This window comes from Oryzias latipes, chromosome 5, assembly GCF_002234675.1.
Source record: "Oryzias latipes chromosome 5, ASM223467v1".
In the NCBI taxonomy this organism is placed as follows: Eukaryota; Metazoa; Chordata; class Actinopteri; order Beloniformes; family Adrianichthyidae; genus Oryzias; species Oryzias latipes.
Window position 1 is genome coordinate 24319482 of NC_019863.2, and position 19833 is coordinate 24339314.

At 39.3% G+C, this 19833-nt stretch overlaps 1 protein-coding gene across 5 annotated transcripts in view; it reads left to right on the plus strand.

The window, feature by feature from the left end:
• The window catches only part of epha8 (EPH receptor A8), a 129210-nt gene that overhangs the window by 85670 nt on the left and 23707 nt on the right, over positions 1-19833 (plus strand). For all 5 annotated transcript variants that reach the window (XM_023955115.1, XM_023955119.1, XM_023955116.1 and 2 more), the window contains exons 7-9: positions 15565-15720; positions 16270-16689; positions 18489-18613. In XM_023955115.1, coding sequence (XP_023810883.1) covers positions 15565-15720; positions 16270-16689; positions 18489-18613 — 701 coding nt within the window. The remainder of the gene's footprint in view (positions 1-15564; positions 15721-16269; positions 16690-18488; positions 18614-19833) is intronic.

Below are 19833 nucleotides of genomic sequence, written 5' to 3' on the forward strand. Positions count from 1 at the left end.
GCCTGGAACCGATGATAGCCTTATCCACCCCACCGTGTGAGCAAAGTAGGTCACTGACAGGGGAGGAAACCCGCACAGCATTCCGGAGACACAACAAGGACAAGTTTTCTCACCTCCGGTCTTCAGGATCCCCATCATGCGTGTTTTTCCTCTTTTCCGGCCCCCCCCCTCCGCCTGATTGTGATTATCAGGACTTTGCAGGCCTTGCTGATGGGCAGAATCAGGTGAAGTTTGAGCATCGTAGCATGCAGGTTATGCCAGAGAAGAAACCATTTGCAGCTGATATAGTGCCCAGAGAAGTGTAAAAGATGCATGGGGTGTTAGAAAATCATTTAAAGCAGTCATCAGGTTTTAGGGGAAGTATACTTGAGCCCTTTGACTTGATACTCCTGTATGGCTGTAACTTAAACCATAACCTAAACCTTAACCTGAACTCTCTTGGTGCCTTCTAAGAGTTTTTACCTTGCCATGTGCAGGCTTTTTCAGCTCTTCTTATTATGTCCCGTGACAAGACCAAGCAGGCCGCTCATTGTGTTATTTTCATTGGAAGCTGTCACTTTAGTTGTAGCATTAGACACTCGTGTGCTCTCCTGTCAGATGGGGACGCTCCTGTCTACAACCCTCCACGGCCCCGGAGAACCCAAAAACCGGAAGCAGCCGTACGGGTCAACCCCTCATACGGGTGAATATGACTAAAGCATAAAAGGGTCCTATCCATACAATATTTTTCAGCTTTTTTCCTTGGTTTGTGTTTCATATAAAAGGTGATCAGGCAGTTTCGTACTAATTTGCTTTTCAGTGTAGCCCAGCAACAACAGAATCTGTAAAGCTGCAACTGTGAAATGGAAAAGGACATTCATGCAGATTTTCTGTATTTGTCAGTTTACATAAAAAGTGCCTGCATATATTTTACATTTAATTTAAAAGCATATCAAGACAGACTCGACATTCTCAACTGATTGAGTAGGACAAGGTAACCAACCCAAACGTTTCTGCAGGAGCGTGAAAAACATGTTCCCACATGTCAGACTGAAAGTTTGCCAATAAACTACGAAAAATCCTGAGTTGGCAGAGCTTGACAACCTGCTAATAGAAAAATCTCAATCAGTCCAAATTAGGATATTCAGCACTGAAAGACTTTCCTAATAGGCCCACTATGTTTGTGCTGCGGACACACAAAGCACCTAATAACTGCCAAAGAGCCAAAACCAAGCACCTCACAAAAGCCCGAAACAACAGCCAGCACAGCTGCAGCAGCTGCATGCTGCGTACTGGGAAACAATGTACTGACAACACGTGTGCTAATGGACAAACGTGTGGGTTTCCAGCTGTGTGGCTCTCATTAAGCGTCTTCGCATGTGTTTGTTAGGGTTTGTGTCGGCAGTGAGGGATTTGTGATTTCTGCGCCACCACTAATTAGTCATTTTGTGCACGTCTGCTTGGTTCTCCATGGACGAAATCGGATCTTGTTTGGTCAGTATCTGGCAGCAAGGAAGGCGGAGGGAAACGGGGAAAGAGATGAAGGAAAACGACATTAGAACAGCGCAGACACGCTAAAAGGGACATGCAAAAGGTCAAAAGCACAGGTGAAAAGGTTAATAAAGCCAGAAAAAAGATAAAAAGAAGAAAATAAAATAGAACAGCTGAAAGAAAAAAAATCAGAAAAATGAAATTGTAAAGAGGATGAGGAGAAATAAGTTGCGTATGGTGGCCCTGAAGTGAAAACCACATCAACAAATCACTCGAAGCAAAAATGTAAAGTTAAAAAAAAGCAAAATAAATAATGAAAAAAAAAACCAATACACTTAATAAATCAAAGCATAAATCTAGAAACCAAAGCATAAAATAACTATTTAGAAAACAAAATTGATTTTCAGAAATAAAAAAAAACAAAAAAACCCCAAAAGGGGCAAGTATTGGGGGACATCACTGATTGGAGGATGATGTTTGAGTTTGAAAGAAGACGACAAGCAGAAGGATCATGGACCTTAACTGGGGTACAGAGTTGATTGACAGAACACCAAACTTTAGCGATGGCTATGGCCCAGAAGCTCAAAGAAATGTCTTCTGTTGGTAGATATTCCCATGAAATATGACTTTTGTCTGAAAAGCTGAGCAAAAATCATCCTCCAATCAATGATGTCTCACACCTTTTTTGGTTTCTTATTTGTGAAATAAGAAACCATCCCTGATGGGAAAAGCCGAAGGAGTAACAACATTCGTATTGACCTTCCACTCATGCATTTGCTACCCTTCCAAACTCTTTGGGCCCCCCACATACAAAGTCTAGCTCCACCACTGCTTCAGGGCCACAGATGAATGATGGGTAGAGGGTTCCCTTGAACACATCAGCGAGAAAAAGAAGAATAGAGAGTACAAAAATGACAAAGTTAAAAAGAATGAACACAAGTATAATACAACATCAGGAAATGAGGGGATTGGAGAATAGATGAGACTGTGCAGCAAAAAAGACAAAAGAAAAAGGACAAAGAGGATGAAAAAGCTGCATGAAAAAGACTAAAAACTACAAGAAAAACAAATGCAAAAGACAACATGAAAATAAGAAGAGAAAGGAAAGATTAAGGAAACTGTGAAACAGAAAAATGTGCTCTGTTAAATATTTTAGCCCTTTTAAGCTGTTGTGGAGGTGTGTGCGTGTGTGTTTGTGTGTGTTTAGGAAAGTGTGATAACAGAATGAATCGTATCTCAGCCAGGCATGGCGCTGTTGTGTCACTCAAACTTTCCTCCAATCTTTATTGTGATTGGCCAAAGCCCTATCTGCACACCAGGTGCAGTGGGCCACACACACACACACACCCACTGAAACATCTATGAAAAAAAACACAAATCATCTCATGTGCTGCCCATATAAATGCTTAAATAAGAAAAAAGACGCACACAGACACACAAATCAGGCGAGGCGCTGGGTAAATTATTGATTGAGTGTGTGCTGCCCTCGGCCCCCAGCAACCACCCGTGTCCCCGTCCAGTGTCTAAGAGCCATTAGAGCTGACAGTAAAGAGACAGACAGCATGATAGGAGATCACTGAGGAGCCGGCAGCGTCTGTCTGAAGGGACTGCGGGACTTCTTCAAATGATTTTCTGCCCGGGCTTCTTGTTGAGTTAAACTGATGTGCACGCAGGGCGCTGTCATTTACTTCTGCCTCTTTGCGGCCTCCGTTGGAGACCCACAAGTTTGCACGGATGCGGACTGTTGAATATGTGAGTGTGTCCGGAATACTCATGGTGCTGGTAATTCTAAAGAAGGGGCCAGTTAAGACATCATTTCCTTCATTATTCTGTGTCGGCCAAACTGCAGCGACAATGAAGTTTGTAGACAGACTTGAACTTTCTGTTCCTAAGAAATACAGTGATTTTACCAATAAGTACTTTTACCAGTACTAGTGCCTTTTACAAGTCCATTTTCCTTCCCATCAATGAAATTAGGTCAGCCTTTTTTTTTCTTTTTCACTAAAAGAGAAAGGTTTAGTATAACTTTTTTATTTATTTACAAAAAATAGTTTAAAAAGTCATGTGCTATGTATTATTTATAGATGTCTACATTTATCAAAAAGAAAAATGTTACTATTAAAAAACATTCAATGAAATGTTACATTAACAACTATTGATATAAATGCTACATGAAAACTTCATTTTAAATCTGGCTAATAATTTTTGCAATGATAGATTGGCACTTTTTTTAATTAGTAAAGCTTTTTATTCATTTCCCTCTTTAATATTTTTTTTTCTTGTTTCCTTAAGACAATTATTCAATTTTCAATTCAATTTGATTTATATAGCCCAAAATCACAACAACAGTTGTCTAAAAGACATACAAATGATCGGTAGAAATGTCTTCAAGTCTCAGGACTCCAGTTTTGCATATTTTTAGATACTTTGGTGATTTTGAGCTATTAAAGTTCAGAAAATGAGATCGGAAGAATTAAGAAACCGGAGTTTGTTGTATTAATTCTCATTTTAAAAGTTTGTTTGCATATTGGTGCTAAAACATAAACATAAGTTTAAAGTTTGTCAACTTCAGAATAAAGTTCACTCTTCTGACTATTTAAATTAGTATAACACCAAACCACCATTTCAAGCCATTATAAGTAAAGAGATGAGGAGCAACTGATTGATAATACTCCTGATCAAGTATTTAAATCAACTATTGACTGTTTTATTGTTCATTTACAGAAGTTTATGGAGCATCTTTTAAATTATAACTCCGTATTTGGTGACGCGTGCCGATTCAAATGTGAAATCACTTAAGTTGGGCGCTGATGGCCGTGACAGCCTAATATTTAAGCTCATCGAATGACTTGTTTACCGTGGTTTTCCATTCTGCTTACTGCTGTCATGATAAAACTGTTTCACCAATTTTTCTGATTCAAATATATCTTTTTCTGACTCAGGAAGACCAATAGATGTTAGCAAAGTACTTTTTGATCGGCTAAAGGATTGTAACAAAAAGAGAAAAACCGCCTTGAAATTGTTTCATTTGTAAAGTCGCATTGGAAAACTTGAAAGGTGAGGCACAGAATCTACCTCAGCGTGTTCCCTGCATCTGATGACATTGGCTTGATGATCTGCGGTTAATGACAGGAAATCCTGTTATCCCTTGGGGACACATTATTGACTGTCCCCCTGTGCAGACTCACACAGACATCAATCATTATAATTTTTTTCTGTCCTTCGGTGATGGATATATTTTGACTGAACCTCCTTGCTAGACTGGCTGTGACCATATTAGCACAGTGTGACTCCATTCGGCTCCCCCCTTGCACACTTTGTCCTTTTCAAATATATAAATAATCAAAGGCACTTGATTAATTTCCCCTATGAGGCCTCGCAGCGATTGGTAATGTCGGGAAAAGAGGAAAGTTTAGACTCCTTCCCCTCCCGCTGCCTCTCCTTTTGCGTTTGCATTTCTGACGCACATGCTTCACACCGTCTGATCTCCTCAATCTGCTGCTAATACGCCTTTTACAGCAGCCGTCTGTTTTGAAACCCGACTTTTTTTTTCTTCCAGCTCCCCACTCCCCTTGACCCCCTTCTCCCTGCCTTCATCAGACACAGTTTAATGGTGACAGCCATTCAATCGGATAATTAACATCCGTTTAACGCTCATTAACCGGGATGTATTTGTCTCGTTTGATTTGTAATTACCAGGCATTTTCCGCAGGAAAACACTGTGGTAATGCTTCCTTTGTGATGGCTTCATTGATGCAACTGATTCAAACTCAGTGGGGGAGTGACCAGGGAGGCCAGAGAGGCTGGGGTGTGATGGGGCTGGAGATGTCGATGCCCATACTCAGCAGTTCTCTCAGTTGTCTCAAACATCTGTTGATATTTGGATGAACTTATATGGTAAAGAAAAGTGTAAATATACCCACTAACATTTCTGTTTATAGAAGTATCTACCAAATAGAACTATTTCTGTGTGTATAGCTTTTGAAATTTACCCGATTTTCTGCGCATATAAATAAGGCGCACCAAACTATAGAGCACATTAAGTGTCACAAAAGAGTCAGAGATAAGTCTGTCAGTCAGTCAAACTTTACCTGCATTCACAGTAACTCTAGAACTTGTTTGTAACACGCTACACGTTGCCACATTAGAAGAGTAAGCCATGTTTGCGTATTTGCTATACCCATTACTCCCAATCTTGCTTGCAACACGTAAAAGCAGACTACCGGTAACACAAACATTATTGTGACTTCGCTAATTCCTACCTTATTTGTAACACACAAAAAACACAGTCCGACACCCTTACCAGTTAGCGATGCTAGTGTGTTTACAATACAGAACTTTGTTTTCAACTTGTCAAAAAAACAGACTGACATTTTGACAGAGCACCATACACCTCTCAAAACCGCTTCATTATTGTAAAGACAACCAGAATAAATCCATATATAAAATGCTCCAGGTTTTTTTAAATCAATAATTGCACCTTATAGTGTGGAAAATATGGTAATCGTTGTTTACAGGTCCGATCAACTGGGATGTTTTTGTTTCCGGTTTGTGACCGAGTCAGTAAAACAGCAAACCCAAAAACAACAAAAAAAGAGTTTGATGAACACTCAAACAGAATTTATTTATGTTGGGTTAAAAGTAGACGAATTGATTAATTGACAAGACTTTGCAAGTTTCAGGGCATCCATCTGATGCCTTCTGGCAGTCAGTCAGTTACTTTACATTGTCTGCATTGTGTCTTGTTGAGCACTTTGTTCAGCTCACTTCGCTCATCCAAAAAGTAAACTATCAGGCCCCATACCCTCCCCTTCCTCACAAAGTCCTTGCAAAATGCATGTTTGTGTCATAAATTGTGTCATGATCTTGTCCTTCCGCAATAAAACTTTTTTGTCCATGGCATGAAAATCTCCATCATTCAGGGGGGTTGGAGGCGTGAATGGGATTAGGAGTTCTGTGTGGGTCAGGGGTGGGGATGGGGGATTTATTTTGATTTTTATATTGCTGTGCTTGCTTAATGTTTTTGTTCTGGTGTCAAGCAGTTTATTTATATAGCACTTTTCATATAAAACATGACACAAAGATTGATGATGATGAAAAGGAACACTGGTTTTATCTGCATTAGCATGTCACCTTTAATGTAAAATCGAATTTTAAGTTTTATTTTGAAAGTACAATGGAAGTTTTCATTTTAAACCCTAGACCTGTGTTTTGTTGGACACAGAACTCTTGCGTAAAGCTTGTGTTGCGTTGTGCGGGGACAGATGTGAGACGCAGACGTGACGAAGGCGATGTGAGCAATCCTATTGATTAGTGAATGTTCTTTTTTTTGTCTATGAGACAGAGATGCACTGCAGACAGACTAGTGTAAATCAGCCTTAAGAACGAGTTCTAGAATAATTTTACTAAGGGAAACTATGGTAAAGATGTAAAAATCAACAAACTGTCAAGGCTTTACCCCATCTATGCTCAACAGTAGCCGGATGGGCTCTAGCAATCCACCAAAAAGGATTAAGCGAGTTTAGAATTTGGATAGATTCATCCATATTTGCTGATAAAACATGGATGGATGGTTGTAAAGATCACCTTACACATTTTTCAGTCCAAAGCATGAAAAAGTGTATAGTTGCTGTGGACCTAAATCCTTTTTAAAGGTTTTTATAATGTATCAACTTCACCTTCTTTCCAGCATTAGACCCTGTTTTGAGCCTTAGCTGTCATTGCAATGACAGTGGTTCCCTCTTTTGGTTTTGTTAACTTTTGATTTAGATTTTAATAAACATTTTATTTCCCTTGGAGGTCGTGTCCTTAACCAAGATAATTCAGACTTCTTACAGAGGCAGATGACCCAGGCAACTTCTTATAGGAAGACAGACTAAAAATGTTTTCATACTTTAATGTCCCCAAAATAATTATGACTTTCTGTGTTGTCATTTGACTCGAAAACAAATCAGCTGAACCAATCTATCTATGCTTGTTAAGGGGTTCTTAACAAGCTCAATACATTTCATCCCCAAGGTTATACAACTCTGTATATGGAGACCTAATGCAGGGTAAATTAAGCTCGTCTCAGACTGAAGGGTGATGCTTTCGATTAAACATTGGGTTGCAGCAGAGCACCTGTCCAGCTGTTGGTGTCTGAACTATGCGTGCAGTGGGAAAGGACAGTGTGGATGGCGAGTGTCCCATTTCCACAGCTGATCTTATAGACACACTCATCCATCACGCAGACAGTCGCTGTGGCTTGTTTGTGGCTTCAGATTCTCCCTGGGGAACCAGGCGAGGAGCCTGCAGAGGTTTTTCTGGAAGATTTTGGTGTGCATTCGCTTCCTTTACAAGGTCGATGCTGCATCAGAGCTGGGACACCTCACAGCGTTTTATTTTTGAAGATCGTGCACAACTTATAAATCTACCACTGTTGATGGCATGAATTTAGAAAAAGACAAAAATCACTTTTAAGCACTTGTCCTAGTTTCATAGAACAAAAATAAAGGGTTAAAAAATCTGACATCCCCTCTGCACCACATACAGTGAGAACGTTCCTCTGAAGGTTACTCAGTTAGTCCATAAAACATGATGTTGAGTTTGAATGTAGGGGTGCTTTTGTCTAACTAGGCCAGGGTGTGATTATGTACATGGAATGGAGATTCAAGGATTCTTCGAACAACATTTATTCTTGTACTGACAGCAAGCCCGCGGAAGAGCATGAGGACAAAGCAATGTCACCTGTTTCAAACTTGTGACAGTATTAGAAAATGCCTAAAGATGCTTGAATGTTTGAGTGAAGACACACAACTGCAACCAAGCAGGGTTCCTCTTGCCTCTCAGAGGTACATCGCTTTCCTCCTGAAACCTCCTGTGGTTTCACACAATGCTGCTTTGACTGTGCTCTAATCTACATCTGGTCTAACTTGTTCATCTCATGTACCAAGCACTTCTCATTTCCCTTTATCACTGATGTAATAGAAGATAAAGACCTTTATCTCCTCCTGTGCCTCCTGGTTCTCTCTAAATCATAGGCCAAACACCAGGAAGTGACACGATTTTTAGAAGGACTCATTTGTCTGTTAAAGCCTCTCTGCTCTGCACCGCTGCTTAGAGAGCAAAATGTAGGCCTATCCGGAGGATCATAAAAGACTAAATAGAAATAAAAAGTTGTTGTAAAGATGCCAAGTCAACAACAATGATAGTTTAAAAGATGAAGAAAATTTCAGACTGGTTTCTAGAACATGACGATGATTTCACTGGACTCAAATGGCTTTCCAACCCAATCGAGCACCTTTGGGATGTGGTGGAACGGGAGATTGGCATCATGGATGTGCAGCCGACAAATCTGCTGCAATATCGTGATGCTCTCATGTCAATATGGACCAAACTCTTTGAGGAATGTTTCCATTACCTTGTTAAATATATGACACCACAAATTAAGCGAGTTATGAAGGCAAAAGGGGGTCCAACTTGGCACTACCAAGGTGTACTTAATAAAGTGGCCGGTGCATGGATAATGCAACATTGAAGCAGAGCAGAAAGAGGGAACCTTCAGAATGGAAGCTTTCAAAAGCTTAGCCAGGTTACATCTTAAACTTCTCCCTGAATCTCCTCACGTGTGGGATGATGATGTGCTTTCTGCAGCTCCCTGTTATCCACATGTATTTATTTATCCACTTATACAGGGAATAAATCAAGGTCAGCACCCGATCCTGCACACAGCTATTAAGATTCATTGTGATGCAAATTTGCCGGTACGATTGCACTCCCATGACAGGTACTGACACGGCGGATAGCACACATACGATCGCACACGAGCATGTTCACACTCTTGGTAAAGTGCGCACTCGCAAACAGTGGAACCTATAGAAGTGGTGTGTTCATGGACTGCATCTCCTTCCTCTATCTTCAGATCTCCAATTCCTAAATTCTCTCTCTGTTCTTCTTTATCCTTTTGGGCTTTTTCTTTTTCATTGCTGTCAATGTGAATGGAACTTTTTCTTGGTCTCTGCTTGATTTCATCAGCTTTCTGCTGCTAAACCCTGTCCTGCATATAGTCCTCTTGCACGGTAACAGTGAAGGTGCCGGTCACAGTGTTTGTCCAGCTCAGGTGCCCTGGGATGACCCATGATCCTCTGTTTCACTCTGCATCTACTGCTACTGCTCTCCAGGTCCTGGGGCCTCATTTATAAACGTTACATACGCACAAAAGAAGGCGTACGCCACTCTCTACGCAATAATTGATATTTATAAAAAGCAAACTTGAAGGGAAAATGTGCGGTCCTTCACGCAAGCTCTGACCCAGGCGTACGCACAAAAACGGGTGAAATGAGAAATGGCGACACCGTCGGCAGATGGAAGAAACACGTGAAAGTGAAAATGACAATACTGCCTCTCAGAAATAACATGAAGACTTCACAAAGCAAATCTTACAATTAACAGCCTACACGAACACCCGTTTGATCGATCAGCAGTGAAACAAACAAAAAAATCAAACGAAAATTATAACAGAAATTCAAAAGAACACATATTTGCAAAAAGAAAAGTGAAATATGTTCTTCAATATTGGCATGTTGTGCAATTCATCCTCATAAATAATATAGTTAACAGAACGAAATAATGTTCAAAACTGATATTCTCGTCAATGTGTCCGTCTGGCGGAGCAGATATAGGTGCAATCGGACAGACAGACAGACGTATTAATTGTCCACTGGGGAAAGTTGTTTTCATAGTAAAACATTTCTTCATAAGCTACGGAATTATGGTATTCATGCATATGCCTTTAGTTTGTTTTATTTTTGATAAAACAATGTATGGCGTATGTCTCAACCATTCAGAAAGCAACAAGAAATTACATTTGCGCTGATCAATTTCCCATTTCCACGTCGATTATTACCGACATCTGTAGCTTGTCAGATGTAATTAAATGGAGGGAAATAAAATGCCCCATCACAATGCGTAATGACGCACAATGGCTGATCTTGCGCTCTTAGAAGATGTGGCAAATGGAAGAATTCGGAGTGAACGCATCTTAAGACAGCAAGAAGACTTGCTGGCAAACGAGGACGAGTGGCTTATGAGCCGGTTCCGACTTCCTCGAGCCGTCCTGTTGGACCTCTGCGGGCTTTTGCGCCCGGCGTTACAGAGGAGCACTCGAAGGAACCACGCCGTGCCAGTCCCACTTCAAGTCCTAACAACACTAGGATTCCTGGCGACTGGCACCGTTTGCCACTCACGTGCCTTTTTGGCATTAGTAATGCCCATACTGTGCCCTCCAAACAACATTTTTCTCCTCTTTTCCACCTCGCCAACGATAACTTCTACTTCACATAAAGTGAAGTTATGTTTTTTTGATTTCCTCTCTGTGTTTGCCATGATTTTGCAATCAATGAATATTGACTTGTGGGCGTTTCACTGACTATTTATGGGCAACTATGGGCGTGTCATAAAGCCGCAAAAGCTGCGCTACATTTAGAATTGGTTGTGATTTATTAAAGGAAAAATCCGTAGGTTGAGCGTGCGCACGGTTTTATAAATCCGAATGACGACTGAATGACGACTGACGCAAATCCTACGCAAAGTTTTATGAATGAGGCCCCTGGTCTTTATCAAATCCGAGTCTTGTGGCAAAAAGATAGTCAAAGTTTCTTTTACTTCAAGAAGAATTCCAAAGTTGGTGAATAAACAATCCGCAATGAGCAGTTCGAAAATTTAAGGTTGTAAAACACCTTACTACATACTTTACACTTTTCTAAGACAGACATGAACATTTTAAAAACATTTTCTCTTGTTTAAACTCTCAAAGTTCAAACCTTCATAGCAAATTTAGTCCACCACTATAGAATGAAAACAAAGATCTGATTGCGAAAGAAGCTTTGCTTTAATTTAACAAACCGAATGCATTTTTACACTGGAAAAAATCTCCAAAACAGTGACAAGGCAAAAGGTAAACCATGATATAGTGATGGTCCACTGTACTGTATGCTGGAAGGAAAACTTTAAAGGCTTTAAGTATCTCTGAAGCATGTTAAGAAGCAGTTTCCAGTTCTTTAAAAAATATAATTAAATAATGACTAAGAGCAAAGAATTTGTGGTTTTATACAGTTAACAAAACATCCAATAAATACATGCTTTTGATCAACAGGAATGTGGATTTTTCATTAACATACTGTTTTTTTTACATTGCTAAATGTTATCCTTTCATTCAATATAAATAAATAAAAAGGTGAGCGTAACTGGTTCATAGCAGACCACCTTCTCTCTTTGGTTTTGCATATTCACCCAGGGTTCATTTTGCTGTGCTGGTATCCATGACCACCTCACCGCTTCTGCTTGTATGCGTTCCTGCATTAACATAACCTTCGCAGGTCTGTGGGACTTTATGTGTAGATTTCCCAGCAAAACTATCAGAGACTTCAAAGAGCTCGCCGCTTCTCTTCTTGATGATCGAGCGGCTGTGATGTTTATCTTGACCTGTTTTTCAACTTAGGTGCTTTACAATGAAAAAAAAAATCCTGCAGGGATGGAAGGATTAAGATGGATCACAGCAAAGAAGAAACAACAGTTTGTGATAAATATTGAAAAATAAAATGTTTTTAGTGCCTGCAGGGTGAAAGAAAGGGACACTAAGTTTATCTGTTTTTGTACATAAAGAGCATGATTTATTTATATCTATATATCTATATATATAGATATAGATATTTATCTTAAGATCAGCTTTATTTGACAGTGGTAAAGTTGGAAAGTTAAAGTAAAATCTGACACCTGAATCAGATAAAGTTAGTCACAGCGTTGTTTAGAGCTTAAATTCCAAAAATGAATTTAGTTTCATTTTAATGTGCCAATTGTATGAAATGTTTTGGTTTTCTAACATTTATAGATTTGTAAATCTTCGTTCTTTAGTTCAAGTTTTCCACTGAAACAATTCATTAGAGGTTTGCCTCAAAGACTTATACCAATGAAAATTGTGTTTTTGGTGTTTTAAACATGTTCTTGTGGCATTTTTCTGAGTATTTCTTCATTCAAATTCTTGTGAATCAGAAGCAGAGGAGAAAAATGCCCTCCTGAAAAAAGAGCGTACTTGTGAGGTAGAAAATAAGATGGCATGTGGGCTCAAGGTCCACTCCATTCAAATGCTTCCACTTGTAGATAACTAGAACCATGTACGTTTCCAATTTTGTCGGCTGAGCTGGTACCTGGCTCAACACTGTACGGCTGGATACATCATACGTTTCTCGCCATTTTTGTTTTGCATTTTTTGATGTTAAGTTGGGGTTGTGAGGGGCTGTAATATAGCAGGACAGAGTGCAAACAGGTGGATGACAGGAAGTAGGAGCGGGCTTACTCTGTGCCAACGGTCCATCCTACAACTAAGAGGCAACATTTTTTAATGAACTGCTGCCGCTCTGCAGAAAAGATCTCCAAAAAAGAGACGCCACAGGTTATTTGATTTTGGCTAAAAAGGGCGTAATCACCTCCAGGGACACTAAAGCGAGGTCTTGCAGCTTAAAAGAACAAACTGAGAACCATTTTATTCTGAAACTCTGTTTTCTTTCTGTTTCTTAAATGGTTGCCGCCTGAAAAATACAAATATATCCACTATCACCACTGCTTGTTAAAAAAAAACAGGTTTTTTTAGGTGATGTACTGAATGGAGAACAACTATTCATTGTTTCATTTGTATGACACAAGCATTAAGACTTCATAAGACAAAAAACTGAAGTCAGTTAGGCTGCTACAATGCTGGTCTCTAAACCATGACTATTACTATACTATTTTTCATTTATTCTGTTTAGATTTTGACGTCTTCTAATGTGTTTGTAGTAATGCACGTCTGTTGCCTTGGCCAGATCTTTTCAAAAGATTTCTTTCAATTAAATATTTTACTGAATTTTTTTGGGTAAATAAAGGCATTATCTTTATAATATTAACAACAACAAATCCAACCTTGTCGTATTTATTCAGTCGCTTCAAGCTCTCATTGTTAATTTACCAACTAAGAGTTCAGTTTTTCTGCATTTACCTTATGTCGTGTTTTTGTGGGGTCGGATGAAAAGATTTTTCCCGACATTAAGTGGTAATTTATTTATACCTTGTGTGGGTGTGTTTACTAAATGATAGAAATAAAGTAGAAAAAGTACCTTACAAACTAATCAAGGATGTAAGTCTTCTTATATATATTTTGACTGTAACTTCTTCCTAAACACGCAGCGAATTATTCAAACAGAAACAATATTTCAAAGGGTTTAATTAGCATCTTTTTAAGGTGGATAATAAAAAGGCAAACACATCCAGATCCATCCTGAGCCTTTCATCTGAGCTTTTCATCACTTTCAGCTTTTAGCATTCAGCGGTGGCTCACACTAATCTTCTGATGCTCCTTTGTGACAGTCGTCACGCAGGTCTGCTAATTAACGCACGTTGTGGTTCCATCAGCTCTGACACAAGTCAAATGAGAAACCCACAACCCCAGGCAGAGAGACTCTCTGTACGCTCTCTACTCTCCACCTCCACTCGTTTTTATGTCACTCCTAATGGAAAACCAAATGTGTAACTGAAAGGACAGGCAGAAATTAGCGCTTCATGGTACATTAAATGGGGAATTATAAATAATGGCGATAGAACTATGTACACGACAAACGAACACAAGATTTGTTATAGACAGCTGTGTAAACCTCGTACTTATCAGCCCACATAAAATGAAGGATTTTCTTACACTTCATGAAGCATGTTTAAGTAGAAAAAAAATTGACTGTAATTTTTTTTACAGAGAAATGTTTTTTTTTAACATAATTTTCAAGGTATTTTTTTTTTCAAAATGTGTTGAACTTTTAAAACAAATTCTTTGTGAAACAGTCTTCATTTAATGTTTTTTGTGTGAAACATGGCAGTCAAGTTGAGGTGCAATTTTTTTTACATTATTTAATCAGTCTTTTACAGCATGTTAATGTCAGTCAAGCACTCACATTAACAATATCATTTCCATCTTGAATTTAAAGTGTTAACGGAACTTTACACTTTACACTTTCACTGCAAATATTTAAAACTGTATTTTTGTATCTTTATGAGAACTTAACATTTTTTTAAGTTTTATGCTCAAAACAGTGAACGTTGTGCTTGAAATGGCGGCTTATGCTTTAAGTTTTTCTATTTCAGTCTAAAGCTGTCAATATATGTATTAATATTTTATTTGATTTGATTTAGTTGTTTCTGTTTGCCTAACCTTTCTTTCTCTGTGTAAAGCCCTTTTAACCCACTCTGGCAATGGAACGTACCAAACAAATAGAAAACTGGAGACCTAAAACGTCGATTATCACAGATTGTCAGTTTTCGTTTTAGAAGACTTTCAAATTTTCTGCATAAATGTTGTAGATTATTGTTAATTTAATCTGGATTGCTGATTTATTAGATGCTTTCTCTGTGGAGTCTTCTGTGAACTTCTGAGTGTTTACTCTTCAGGTACAGGTTAAAAGAGGCACAGGAATATTAGCCATTTTTATCTGACAATCTCAGTAATCCAAGCTGCAACTTTTTATTATCTTTCCATTTAAAACTTTAGCAGGAGAAATTAACTCATCAAGGCAGCAGGGAAAGTCCTATATTTGTAAGCAAACACACATCATTGTGGGAAAGCATCAATTAGCCTTTGAGCAAGAGCAAACATCAGCTTGGTGTTGTCTGCTGCCGCTTTGCGAGCATTACCCCTGCCCCATTTACCATAGCAGAAGCCCATTAACCGCGTGGAAAGAGAATATATTTATCTGAGCTCCCTCCATTATTAATCACTGCAGAGTTAAAAGTGAATATGTATCAGAGGAGCTGAAAAAGGTTGAAACGGGGTCTGGATTCTGATGGTCTCACTGGGAGTATCAACAGTGCAACCCAAATTTGAGCAGAAAGAAGTCTGACTTTCATCTCCTCTGCTCTGCAGTTTCCGCGCTCACAAGGGCTGTAATTATACATAGATTGGGCGGGGGATGAGGGGTGTCCTGAAATGAATCCGTTCAGATGTTTGCTTCAAGAGTGTCATTCATGTGTTTGGAGCTGCAGCCTCTTTACATATCATCCTAATCTGAGCTCTGTGTTGACTGTGCCCCCTCCCTGCAGCCTGTGAGGTGGGTTATTACAAACCGGTGGCAGGGGATGGCCCGTGTGGCAAATGTCCACAGCACAGCCACTCAGAGACCAGAGCTGCCATCTCCTGTCCATGTGACTCCAACTACTATCGAGCGGCAGACGACCCCCCAGCAGCCCCATGCTCCCGTAAGCACAAACACCCCCAGATACACAAACAAACAACACAAACAGACTCTTATTGGAGTTGGTTTTGAAAAAATAATTATGCGCTTTGTGGTGCAAGCACCAAATTTGGAAAGGATGTATGTTAGGTTTCCCTCTTTCTGAAACATTTGTTAGAAAATACAAGATTTTACAATAAATATATCTATAATATACACATAGTAGTATTATTTAAAGTTTCTTTGTGCATGAACAGTCTATTTAAACTGGACATTTAATATTTTTGTAACAATTGAATGTATTGGGACCTGTCCAGAGTGTGCCCTGCCTTCACCCAACAATAGCCAGGGTAACTTGGTGACCCTGAAAGGGATACAGTGGGTTAAGAAGATGGATGGATGGATGGATGGATGGGATCCTAAAGTACATCCATGCCAAATTTGGTGCTTGGACCACAAAATGCGCAATTTGTCTGAAATCTCAACCTCAATTATCAACCTGAAATCTCCGCCATTTGAATAGCATCCGCCTTTAGAGGAATCTGATGATGGCTGTTTGCTGCTCTTTCTGCAGGCCCTCCATCTGCTCCTGTGAACGTCATCTCCTCCGTCAACGGGACCTCTGTGAATTTAGAGTGGGATCGTCCTCTGGACACCGGGGGTCGCAGCGACCTGCAGTACAGCGTGTTGTGTCTGAAGTGCTCCAGGGAAGGACCCTGCGAGGACTGCTCCGCTTCTCCAGGAGGCGGAGGAGGGAAAGCAGGTGGCGGGGCAAGCATTGGAACTGCTGGAGGAGGAATGGTGGAGCGTTTGGGGACAGCAAGCGTGAAGTTTGTTCCTCGGCGGAACGGCCTTACAGAACCTTGGGTGACGGTGCTCAACCTGGTGGCTCACACCAACTACTCCTTCCGCATCGTGGCCACAAATGCAGTGACTCACCTGAGCAGTGAGCGCCCTCCGTACGCATCGGTAAACATCACAACAAACCAGGCAGGTAGGATTCACAGATGTGACTAACTCAAAACCTTAAAGGGAGTCATTTTAACCCATTAAAATGGGGCAAAGAAGTATTTGTCAGTCTCAGATTCTGCAAGTTACTCCTCTTCAAAATATGTGCGAGGTCTGTAATGTCTATTAAATGTACACTTTAACTGTGAGAGAAAATGTATCACAAGACTCCAGAAAATTGGGGGGTATAATTTTTAAGGACTTTATTTGTATAATGGAGCACAAAATAAATATTCGGTCAGTAAAAAAGTTAACCTTAAAACTTTGTAATGTAGCCCTGGTTGTCCATTAAAGGGTCAAGTGTTTTTTGCTGGTCTTCACCTCGTTTACACACACTGTAGCTGTTATTTTGGTCCATTCTTCCGTTTAGCTCTTCTCAAGAGCTGTTTTGTTTTTTGCCAAGCAACACAGGTTCTTTATTGGAGGTTCAGAGACTGGCTAGAACACACAAGAACCTTGAAAGGCTTTTTACATAGCCACTCTTTCACTGCACATGGGATTATTGCCATGTTTCATCCTCAATGCTCTCACTGACTGAAAGAGGTTTCTGCCCAAAATCCTGGCGAGCATCCTGGTAGAAAGCATTATGATGTTTCCACCCACATGCCTCTCTCATCTTTTTTAGTGGAAAGACTTACAGAACTCGTGACTGCCAAATACGTTTTAGCTCACTGCTTAACTTGCACTTAAAGAGATGGAGCAAATGCAATGGTTAAAATGAATGATAAAAAACATCTTCAGATTTTTGAAATTCTGTTCAGTTTTAGTAATATGTTGTTACAGGAAAATATGCGTTTCTCCTCCGCGGCACAGCAAGACGCAGAACACCCTCGCTTGAAATTAACACTTGAAAAAACTATTTCGGACGACCCTACCCCTCTAAATGCCCCTACGATTGGAGGGGTAAGGAGAAGCCGTACGGGTACGGTAGGAATTCCGATTCGGCTTAGACTTGATTACTGGCATATTCCCTAAAACTATTTCAGTAAATACTGCCTGATTAGGAAGAACACGTTTAAGATTTCTAGAATAAACACACGTGCTGGTGTCTAAAATAAATTCAAGAACAGGTTGGAAACAAAGGCCTTTGATATGCATTCGTTCTAAAGGGTTAAAAAGAGAAAGAACAAAGAAGTACAAATTTCTGTCTTTTGACTTCTGGAGAACCACAGAAAGAGCCATTATACACAAATAGAGAAAACAAACACACAAGCCTTTCAGGAGTGACTGACCAACCAGACTGAATCCAAGAACACAACAAATATGTACCCAGAAGAAAATAAAAGAAATAGAACAACATAGCAAAATTAAAATCACAGTTTCTGATTCAAAAGGCGGAAAACGAGTTTTGGACTAAAATGGAACCATGGGAGACTTCAGGGAGAAAGACACTGCTTTGCAAAAAATGCCCAAGATTCATCTCATATTTTACAAAAAAACATAGATTATCCCTAAAACTTTTGAAAAAATTAATCTGTGGACCAAAAAAGACAAAACAGAAACTTTCTGCAAGGTGTGTGTCGCATTAAATCAGGAAAAAAAAAAAAAAACTGATTCTTAGAGAATGATAGATTAACAAATGAACATGGTGGTAGAAATGTGATAATATGGTATAATGACATGATATGATATGAATATACTCCTGTGTTTACATAGACTTAGACTTAGAAAAAAAAAACATTATAAAGGGCAGAGTCACCAGAAATATTTTTTGTGGAACAAATGTTATTATCAAATTTAAAGCTGCTTTGCCAACTAATAAAGCCCCTCTGTTGTCTTGTTTAGCACCTTCTGAGGTGTTAGCGATCCGCCAGGAGAATGCCAGTCAGAACAGTGTGACCCTGCTGTGGCACGAACCGGACCAGCCCAACGGAGTAATCCTGGAGTACGACATCAAATACCACGAGAAGGTAACTGACAACATACAATCATGACGAAGACTGAAGCCTCTTTGGCACAAGGCTCAACTGCAATCAAAGAATAAAACTGCTGCACTAAATCACATGGCTTGGATAACATGTTAGTCGTTTATGAGAGACTTTTTTTCCCCTTCAAATTGTCCCAGAGCAGAGAAAACACTGTATTATAGATGTCCAGATCCGTCGTGTGATCCGAAACCAGACCCAATTGTGAAGTTCTATTCTAGATCGGAATTGGTATTTATTTTATGATCATTTTGAATTTTATCAGTGCTAAATATTTCCATCTAATTATTACAGATAAATACTCTATTAGAAGTCTGTTTATCATGAATGGATTGTGACATTTTATTGCCGTAAAGTACGCGCGAATACAGCGCTAGTTTGAGCAGGAGCTGCACAAAAACACTTAAAAGATATTAATGAATTTGGACTTCCAATACTCTTAATAAACATTTTATACCGACAGCAAGTGTCTCTTGCGTTTTGTCTTAACCGAAAAACGACCAACAAAGGATTTCTAAAGCAAAAAAGGTTGGGTTTTTGTTTCCTTTTAATGAAAATGGTTCTTTCCTCCTGCCGATAGAGAAATGGCAGTGAGACAGCTGCCTAAGGACCCTGTATGAAGTGCCAACTGCTGGAAAAAAATTTCTCTTCCTTTTTAAATCCACTTTAAAAGCAACCAAAACAAATAAATGGTTACATTGAAATGAGCTAGTCACAAATATCTACCATATATTTTATAAAACAGCTATTTTAAAAAAAAGTCAGAATTTTTTTTTAATTTTAAAGGAGATATGAATCCTTTATGATCAATTCCGAAGATACCAACACTACAGTCATCAAAGTTTCTCACATAACTAATTATTGCCTATTTTTACTAGTTAATAGTTAATTAGTTTTTCTAGTTTATGGTTGCACTACTTTTACTCGATTGTTCGAGCTACTTCACACAAGTGCTCTAAGTGTTTAATAATAAAAGAAGCTCAATTAAACAATAATTGGAGAAAACTTGAATCTGTTTATTTTGCATTTGTTCATTTTTTTTAAAGGCATCATCGGATCGGGACAAGGTATCGGCAGATACCCAAATGTAATGAGCCGCAATCGGATTAGGGGCAAAAAAACTTGATCAGGACACCCCTATCATAACCTATTGCCAACAGAAATAAGCACATGGTGTCACATGCACCTCAACGCTAGCAGAAAAA